Here is a 10,166-nt window from a genome sequence, read left to right as displayed (position 1 = left end):
TGCGCAAGGTCATGTTTGTCTCAAATCATATCGCTCTTCACCCACACACACCATCTATCTAACAGATGGCAACAGAAATGGAACTGTAGAACAAATTCTGGCCACTACAACAACCACATTCCATACCTAATTTGCTGCTAAGACAGTGTGCTTGAACTCCTGCTTGACAATCAAATTGGTAAGGCTGGCATGGTATGAAGCAAGCCTGAGCAGACAGAGGTTACCTGGGTTCAAATACTATTTGAAATAATAAAACATTATTTAGCTGTGCTTTATAGCGCTTGCCTATTGTAATGGAATCATCGGAAAAGTCCCCAAAGTGCAAACACTACCCACCTGGCACTCCAGGCAAGCTAAAGCAAACACTACCCACCTGGCACTCCAGGCAAGCTAAAGCAAACACTAAAGGTATTTAACAAGATTTCTAAATTGTATTTGAACCCAGATCTGATGGCAGCGAAAATGTGGGGGAGTGGAGACACCCTTCTCAGTCCTCTTCAACTGTGGACAGCATCTTCTGCATCTCCTGGGCTGAAGCAGTTGAGATACTCCTTTAAGAGGCAGAAGGAGGGGGAAACAGAGTGTTACATCCATGCAAAGCTGTGCCAAGGCCAGGGGCCATCCTCATAGTTTGTTTTGACTGGCCTCTGCTACACTTGAGCTCAGACAGAGGAGGGTGAGGTCAATCACAAGACACAGCTTACTCTGTTTTTATAATAAGCTGTTTTTAGAAATTATCAACTTTAATGAGGCAAATGGGGAAACTAAAACTGCAGATTAAAAAATAATAATTTTAACCCTAAAAGCATCAACAGGGGTAAATGGTGAGGCCCTTCTGAAAATGTTAGGGCTTTGTCAAGCAACTAGTTACAGACAACAAAAAACTATTTAGCATAATTTACATGTTAAAAAAAGATGAATGAAAAATATATTTTGTATAGTAGTGGTGTGCGGTGAAACTAAAAATGTGGACTCAATAGTAAACTTTGTGACAAAAGCACCAAATTTAGCACAGAAGTAGATGTATGTATCCTGAAATTACAGTCGTGGCCAAAAGTTGAGAATGACACAAATATTAATTTCCACAAAGTTTGCTGCTTCAGTGTCTTTGGATATTTTTGTCAGATGTTACTATGGAATACTGAAGTGTAATTACAAGCCTTTCATAAGTGTCAAAGGCTTTTTTGACAATTACATGATGTTGATGCAAAGAGTCAATATTTGCAGTTTTGACCCTTCTTTTTCAAGACCTCTGCAATCCACCCTGGCATGCTGTCAATTAACTTCTGGGCCACATCCTGACTGATGGCAGCCTAGTCTTCCAGAATCAATGCTTGGAGTTTGTCAGAATTTGTGGGTTTTTGTTTGTCCACCACCTCTTGAGGATTGACCACAAGTTCTCAATGGGATTAAGGTCTGGGAAGTTCCCTGGCCATGGACCCAAAATATCGATGTTTTGTTCTCCGAGCCACTTAGTTATCACTTTTGACTTATGGCAAGGTGCTCCATCATGCTGGAAAAGGCATTGTTCGTCACCAAACTGTTCCTGAATGGTTGGGGGAAGTTGGTACCATTCTTTATTCATGGCTGTGTTCTTAGGCAAAATTGTGAGTGAGCGCACTCCCTTGGCTGAGAAGCAACCCCACACATGAATGGTCTCAGAATGCTTTACTGTTGGCATGACACAGGACTGATGGTAGCGCTCATCTTGTCTTCTCCGGACAAGCTTTTTTCCGGATGCCCCAAACAATCGGAAATGGGATTCATCAGAGAAAATGACTTTGCCCCAGTCCTCAGCATTCCAATCCCTGTACCTTTTGCAGAATATCAGTCTGTCCCTGCTGTTTTTCCTGGAGAGAAGTGGCTTCTTTGCTGCCCTTGACACCAGGCCATCCTCCAAAAGTGTTCGCCTCACTGTGCATGCAGATGCACTCACACCAGCCTGCTGCCATTCCTGAGCAAGCTCAACTTTAGAAGACGGTCCTGGCGCTTGCTGGACTTTCTTGGGCGCCCTGAAGCCTTCTTCACAACAATTGAACCGCTCTCCTTGAAGTTCTTAATGATCAAATAAATGGTTGATTTAGATGCAATCTTGCTGGAAGCAATATCCTTGCCTGTGAAGCCCTTTTTGTGCAAAGCAATGATGACGGCAGGTAACCATGATTGACAGAGGAAGCACAATGATTCCAATCACCTCCCTCCCTTTGAAGCTTCCAGTCTGTTATTCGAACTCAATCAGCATGACAGAGTGATCTCCAGCCTTGTCCTCGTAAACACTCACACCTGTGTTAAAGAGAGAATCACTGACATGATGTCAGCTGGTCCTTTTGTGGCAGGGCTGAAATGCAGTGGAATTGTTTTTTTGTTTTTTTTTGGGGGTTCAGTTCATTTGCATGGCGAAGGGGGAATCTGCAATTAATTGCAATTCATCTGATCACTCTTCATAACATTCTGGAGTATATGCAAATTGCCATCATACAAACTGAGGCAGCAGACTTTGTAAAAATTAATATTTGTGTCATTCTCAAAACTTTTGCCCACAACTGTACGGGCCTTCAGAAAGTATTCATACACCTTGACTTTGTCCACATTTTGTGTTACAGCATGAATTCAAAATGAATTAAATCTACTTTTTCTCTCACCCATTTACACACAATACACCATAATGCCAAACGAAAACACGTTGCAATTTTTTTTAGAAAAAATAAAATCTATAAATATCTAATTTGCATAAGTATTCACATCCCTGAGTCAATACATGTTAGAATCATCTTTGGCAGTGATTAAAGCGGAGTCTTTCAGGGTAAGTTTAAGAGCTTTCCACACCTAGATTGTGCAACAGTTGCCCATTATTCTTTGCAAAATTCTTCAAGGATTGTCCAATTTGTTGTTGATCATTGGCAGACAACCATTTTCAAGTAGATTTAAGTCAAAACTGTAACTAGGCCACTCAGGAACATTCACCATCTTCTTGGTACTGTAATCAACTCCAGTGCAGACTTGGCCTTGTGTTTAGGTTATTCTCCTGCTGAAAGGTGTATTCATCTCCCGGTGTCTGGTGGAAAGCAGACTGAACCAGGTTTTCCTTTAAGACTTTGCCTGTGCTTAGCGCCATTCTGTTTATTTTTTACCCTGAAAAACCCAGTCCTTAACGATTACAAGCATACCCATAACATGATGCAGCCACCACTGCATTGTATTACTGTGTTGTACTGTGTTGTATTAATTTTTTGCTGTATTACTTTAGTGCCTTGTTACAAACAGGATGCATGTTTTGCAATATTTTTAGTCTGTACAGGCTTCCTTTTTTTCCACTGTCAATTAAGCGTCCTTCCTAACTCCAACATCTGAGTTAGGAAGGACAACTGTATCTTTGTAATGACTGGGTGTATTGATACAACATCCAAAGTGTAATAAGCTCACCATGCTCAAAGGGATATTCAGTGTCTGCTTTTCAAAAATGTGTACCCATCTACCAACAGGAGCCCTTCTTTTCGAGGCATTGGAATACCTCCCTGGTCTTTGTGGTTAAACCTGTGTTTGAAATTCACTGTTCGACTGAGGGACCTTAAAGATAATTGTATGTGTGGGGTACAGAGATGAGGTAGTCCCGCATTTTGGCCCTTTGTTCCACGTCCCCCAACCAAACAATCATGTCCCGCATTTTATTAACAAATTCAAACACCACTAATTTAGAAAAAAAGGTTGATTTGTCCCGTATTTCAGTCACACATTCCAACCTGTCTCTTGCAGTCATGTTGCACTTACATATACAGTTGAAGTGGGAAGTTTACATACACTTAGGTTGGAGTCATTTAAACTTGTTTTTCAACCACTCCACAAAATTCTTGTTAACAAACTATAGATTTGGCAATTCAGTTAGGACATCTACTTTGTGCATGACAAATAATATTTCCAACAATTGTTTACAGACAGATTATTTCCCTGTATCACAATTCCAGTGGGTCAGAGGTTTACATACACTAAGTTGACTGTGCCTTTAAACAGCTTGGAAAATTCCAGAAAATGATGTAATGGCTTTAGGAGCTTCCGATAGGCTAATTGACATGATTTGAGTCAATTGGAGGTGTACCTGTGGATGCATTTCAAGGCCTACCTTCAAACTCAGTGCCTCTTTGCTTGACATTATTGGAAAATCAAAATAAATCAGCCAAGACCTCAGAAAATAAATTGTAAACCTCCACAAGTCTGGTTCATCCTTTGGAGCAATTTCCAAATGCCTGAAGGTACCACGTTCATCTGTACAAACAATAATACGCAAGTATAAACATCATGGGACCACGCAGCCATCATACTGTCTCCTAGAGATGAACGTACTTTGGTGCGAAAAGTGCAAATCAATCCCAGAACAGCAGCAAAGGACCTTGTGAAGATGCTGGAGGAAACAGGTACAAAAGTATCTATATCCACAGTAAAACAAGTCCTATATCGACATAACCTGAAAGGCCGCTCAGCAAGGAAGAAGCCACTGCTCCAAAACCGACATAAAAAAGCCAGTCTAAGGTTTGCAACTGCAAATGGGGACAAAGATAGTTTTTTTTTGAGAAATGTCCTCTGGTCTGATGAAACAAAAATATAACTGTTTGGCCATAATGACCATTGTTATGTTTGGAGGAAAAAGGGGGATACTTGCAAGCCAAAGAATACAATCCCAAACGTGAAGCACGGGGGTGGCAGCATCATGTTGTGGGGTGCTTTGCTGCAGGAGGAAAATTATGTGGATATATTGAAGCAACATCTCAAGACATCAGTCAGGAAGTTAAAGCTTGGTCGCCAATGGGTCTTCCTAATGGACAATGACCCCAAGCATACTCCCAAAGTTGTGGCAAAATGGCTTAAGGACAACAAAGTCAAGCTATTGGAGTGGCCATCGCAAAGCCCTGACCTCAATCCTATAGAACATTTGTGGGCAGAACTGAAAAAGCGTGTGCGAGCAAGAGGCTGACAAACCTGACTCAGTTACACCAGCTCTGTCAGGAGGAATGGGCCAAAATACACCCAACTTATTGTGGGAAGCTTGTGGAGGATACCCAAAACATTTGACCCAAGTTAAACAATTTAAAAAGGTAATGCAACCAAATACTAATTGAGTGCATGTAAACTTCTGACCCACTGGGAATGTGATTAAAGAAATAAAAGCTGAAATAAATCACTATTATTCTGACATTTCACATTCTTACAATAAAGTGATGATCCTAACTGACCTAAGACAGGGAATTTTTACTAGAATTAAATGTCAGGAATTGTGAAAGTGAGTTTAAATATATTTGGCCAAGATGTATGTAAACTTCCGACTTCAACTGTATATATAATAAGGATGTTGTACTGGAGATGTTAAACACTTCTCCAATCATTACTAAGATCTGATATTCTGCACAGCGAAAGACGAGACATAGGCCTATCGTCAAGCAATAACATTTCTCAAATACTTTCCAGCAAAATTCGAGCTAAACTTGGAGGACAGTTGCCTAACTACTTACAAAACTGTTGCTTCTGACGAAGTGCTACAAAAGTAAGTAAATAGCCATGTTAGACTGAAATAAGGCAATTTTATCTAACTTGTGAGGCTCTACATGCTCATTAGTTGCTCATTTAACATATTTGCTGTATAGCCCCTTTGGAAAATGTAAATGTATTGTTGAAAATGTGAAGACAAAAACCATTATTTTACGTGAATCACATTTTTATGTGAATCACAACATTGCCCCCAGTTTGGGAATATCTGCTCAAGTAGAATTCACTCTTCTCCTACTCAGGTGTTTTAACAGTTGATAATCAGATAGAATTGACATGCTGTACCAAAATGAACGATTGGCAGGTGTCAACACAATCGCGCATTAGATGACACATTCAGAGTACTACATTTCACATACTATAAAACCCTTTTTTTTGCATACTATTTAGTACACTAGTATGGGTATTCAGAAACATCCAGTGTCTTGGAAGATCACAATGATTAATTAGTATTCTACATAACCAAATTTAACAGCATAGTATAATGTTACCGTTTTACGATGGTTTGCTGAATAGACAAACAAATATATATACACGCTACTGTTCGAAAGTTTGGGGTCACTTAGAAATGCCCTTGTTTTTCTGTGAAGGGAGTAGCACACGGCGTTGTATGAGATCTCAGTTTCTTGGCAATTCCTCGCATGGAATAGCCTTCATTTCTCAGAACAATAATAGAGTGACAAGTTTCAGAGGAAAGTTATTTGTTTCTGGCCATTTTGAGCCTGTAATCCAACCCATAAAATGCTGATGCTCCAGATACTCAACTAGTCTAAAGGTGGCCAGTTGTATTGCTTCTTGAATCAGCACAACAGTTTTCAGCTGTGCTAACATACAGTGCCTTGCGAAAGTATTCGGCCCCCTTGAACTTTGCGACCTTTTGCCACATTTCAGGCTTCAAACATAAAGATATAAAACTGTATTTTTTTGTGAAGAATCAACAACAAGTGGGACACAATCATGAAGTGGAACGACATTTATTGGAATATTTCAAACTTTAACAAATCAAAAACTGAAAAATTGGGCGTGCAAAATTATTCAGCCCCTTTACTTTCAGTGCAGCAAACTCTCTCCAGAAGTTCAGCGAGGATCTCTGAATGATCCAATGTTGACCTAAATGACTAATGATGATAAATACAATCCACCTGTGTGTAATCAAGTCTCCGTATAAATGCACCTGCACTGTGATAGTCTCAGAGTTCCGTTAAAAGCGCAGAGAGCATCATGAAGAACAAGGAACACACCAGGCAGGTCCGAGATACTTTTGTGAAGAAGTTTAAAGCCGGATTTGGATACAAAAACATTTCCCAAGCTTTAAACATCCCAAGGAGCACTGTGCAAGCGATAATATTGAAATGGAAGGAGTATCAGACCACTGCAAATCTACCAAGACCTGGCCGTCCCTCTAAACTTTCAGCTCATACAAGGAGAAGACTGATCAGAGATGCAGCCAAGAGGCCCATGATCACTCTGGATGAACTGCAGAGATCTACAGCTGACGTGGGAGACTCTGTCCATAGGACAACAATCAGTCGTATATTGCACAAATCTGGCCTTTATGCAAGAGTGGCAAGAAGAAAGCCATTTCTTAAAGATATCCATAAAAAGTGTGGTTTAAAGTTTGCCACAAGCCACCTGGGAGACACACCAAACATGTGGAAGAAGGTGCTCTGGTCAGATGAAACCAAAATGGAACTTTTTGGCAACAATGCAAAACGTTATGTTTGGCGTAAAAGTGGGGGACACACCGTCCCCACTGTCAAACATGGTGGTGGCAGCATCATGGTTTGGGCCTGCTTTTCTTCAGCAGGGACAGGGAAGATGGTTAAAATTGATGCGAAGATGGATGGAGCCAAATACAGGACCATTCTGGAAGAAAACATGGAGTCTGCAAAAGACCTGAGACTGGGACGGAGATTTGTCTTCCAACAAGACAATGATCCAAAACATAAAGCAAAATCTACAATGGAATGGTTAAAAAATAAACATATCCAGGTGTTAGAATGGCCAAGTCAAAGTCCAGACCTGAATCCAATTGAGAATCTGTGGAAAGAACTGAAAACTGCTGTTCACAAATGCTCTCCATCCAACCTCACTGAGCTCGAGCTGTTTTGCAAGGAGGAATGGGAAAAAATGTCAGTCTCTCGATGTGCAAAACTGATAGAGACATACCCCAAGCGACTTACAGCTGTAATCGCAGCAAAAGGTGGCGCTACAAAGTATTAATTTAAGGGGGCTGAATAATTTTGCACGCCCAATTTTTCAGCTTTTGATTTGTTAAAAAAGTTTGAAATATCCAATAAATGTCGTTCCACTTCATGATTGTGTCCCACTTGTTGTTGATTCTTCACAAAAAAATACAGTTTTATATCTTTATGTTTGAAGCCTGAAATGTGGCAAAAGGTCGCAAAGTTCAAGGGGGCCGAATACTTTCGCAAGGCACTGTAATTGTGAAAGGGTTTTCTAATGATCAATTAGCCTTTTAAAATGGATTATCTAACACAGCGTGCCATTGGAACACAGGAGTGATGGTTGCTGATAATGGGCCTCTGTACGCCTATGTAGATATTCCATAAAAAATCTGCCGTTTCGAGCGTCATTTACAAAATGAACAATGTCTACACTGCATTTATGATCAATTTGATGTTATTTTAATGGACAATTTTGTTTTGCTTTTCTTTCAAAAACAAAGACATTTCTAGGTGACCCCAAACTTTTGAACGACAGTGTATATTGTGGACAAAATACAAAGGCATTTGCCACTATGCAGAATATGCTTGTATTGAAACTAAATACAGGAAGAATATATCGTTTGTGTTAACAATCGGCTCTAATTTGCTCACATAAAAAATATTTGAAAATCAAATGAAGGGTTTACAGGTGTAGTTTGGACATTTAATCTGTAAAATTCTGCCAACATTTTTTATTCATGTAGTCGCCCCTCCCCCACGATTTTCCGCAAAATCCTGCTGTTGGTCACCCTAAATTGTACAATAAATGTGTGATAATAAATAAATATCTGGTTATTTGGGGGAATTTGAATGTTTTACTGCTTGAAAGACAGTGTCTCTTTGCAATCATTACCAATTTGGGGTCAATAATAACCTCCGTTGGCGCCCCTTAAGCAAAAAATATGTTGGGTGCTTTTAGGGTTAAAAGGTAGAGTCAGTGATGCACATAGAGAGGAGAATCGGGCCGACTTCCGCAACAACAAAGACTGCGAAGCATGAGACAAAATAGTTTTGGTCCTGTAGCTATTGCCATGCAGCAGCGTGAAGCACACCCGTGCAGATACTCTGAGTGCATCATCGTCTTGCATTGTGCTCTCCTGCAGTAACTGACGTTTATCCTACTGCTTGTGAAAAGGTCATATCACCGAATCTCAGTTGAAGGACATAAGTAACATCATAAACATATTTAAAAGAGCGAGACATTCATACAGAAAGACAACACTAACTTGGCTTTGTGCCAACTCTGCTCCCTCAGGGTCCTCAAAGGACTGCATGTTGGGTAGAAAGGGGGCCAGGGGACGTCGAGATTGAGGTAGGTTGCCAGCGCTGTAGAGGCGCGGTCGCTTCACCTGGTCGTGACTGGACAGCGGGGTGAAACTGTTCCTCCGTAGGAATGTGGCAGGAACGACGTCATTACGGACTTTATCCTGGTGAGACAAGATTAAGGAAAGAGAATCAGAAATGAGAGAAATAAAGTATGTTTCACTGTGTGTGTGTGCGCGTGTGCACACGCCTTGCTTGCTACACTTCTTGTGAAAACAATCCAGCTGGAACAAACAGAAGATTGAAGGCGCTTTGCGGTTCCTTTCCCAGACACATTATTCTCCCTCCATTTAACAGGGCTATTCTCAGGAAAAGGCAGTGTGGTCATTTTTATGAGTGTGACGCCCACACCACCAGGGACATCTGGTTAACACACTGTACTGGGGACAGCACTGAGGTCTGTTCACACCAGAACTACAATCCCATCAGAAAATATTCATACCCCTTGACTTATTCCACAGTTTGCTGTGTTACTATTAAAAATGTTTTTTTTCTCATCCATCTACACACAAAACCCCATAATGACAAAGTGAAAACAATTTGAGCAAATCTATTGTAAATAAAATACAGAAATATCTCATTTACATAAGTATTCACACCCCTGAGTGAATACTTTGTCGAAGCACCTTTCACAGTGATTACAGCTGAGTCTTTATGGTTAAGTCTAAGAGCTTTCCACACCTGGATTCCACACCTGGATTGTCCATTATTGTTTTCAACATTTTTCAAGCTTTGTCAAATTGGATATTGATCATTGCTTGACAACCATTTTCAGGTCTTGCTATATAGATTTAAATAGATTTACAGAGTACCAGTCAAAAGTTTGGACACACCTACTCATTCAATTGTTTTTATTTTCTACAATGTAGAGTAATAGTGAAGACAACAAAACTAATGAAATAATGTTAAATATATATACATTCTTCAAAGTAGCAACCCTTTATCACAGCTTTGCACACTCTTGGCATTCTCTCAACCAACTTCACCTGGAATGCCTTCCAGTCTTGAAGGAGTTACCACATATGCTGAGCACTTGTTGCCTGCTTTTCCTTAATTCTGCAGTCCAACTCATCCCAAACC

The 10,166-nt window shown here is 40.3% G+C and overlaps 1 protein-coding gene across 5 annotated transcripts in view; it reads right to left on the bottom strand.

Moving 5' to 3' along the window:
- The window catches only part of LOC112216118 (6-phosphofructo-2-kinase/fructose-2,6-bisphosphatase 2), a 31,271-nt gene continuing 21,105 nt past the window's right edge, over positions 1 to 10,166 (bottom strand). For 4 of the 5 annotated variants that reach the window (XM_024375837.2, XM_024375841.2, XM_024375838.2 and 1 more), the window contains 2 exons: positions 8,990 to 9,190; positions 1 to 551 (listed from right to left, as the gene is read on the bottom strand). In XM_024375837.2, coding sequence (XP_024231605.1) covers positions 498 to 551; positions 8,990 to 9,190 — 255 coding nt within the window. In that variant the 3' untranslated portion in view covers positions 1 to 497. The remainder of the gene's footprint in view (positions 552 to 8,989; positions 9,191 to 10,166) is intronic. The other variant, XM_024375840.2, reaches the window with a different exon arrangement.

This window comes from Oncorhynchus tshawytscha, linkage group LG16, assembly GCF_018296145.1.
Source record: "Oncorhynchus tshawytscha isolate Ot180627B linkage group LG16, Otsh_v2.0, whole genome shotgun sequence".
In the NCBI taxonomy this organism is placed as follows: domain Eukaryota; kingdom Metazoa; phylum Chordata; class Actinopteri; order Salmoniformes; family Salmonidae; genus Oncorhynchus; species Oncorhynchus tshawytscha.
The sequence above is the reverse complement of the archived record's forward strand: the minus strand, read 5'-3'. Positions and strand labels throughout refer to the sequence as shown.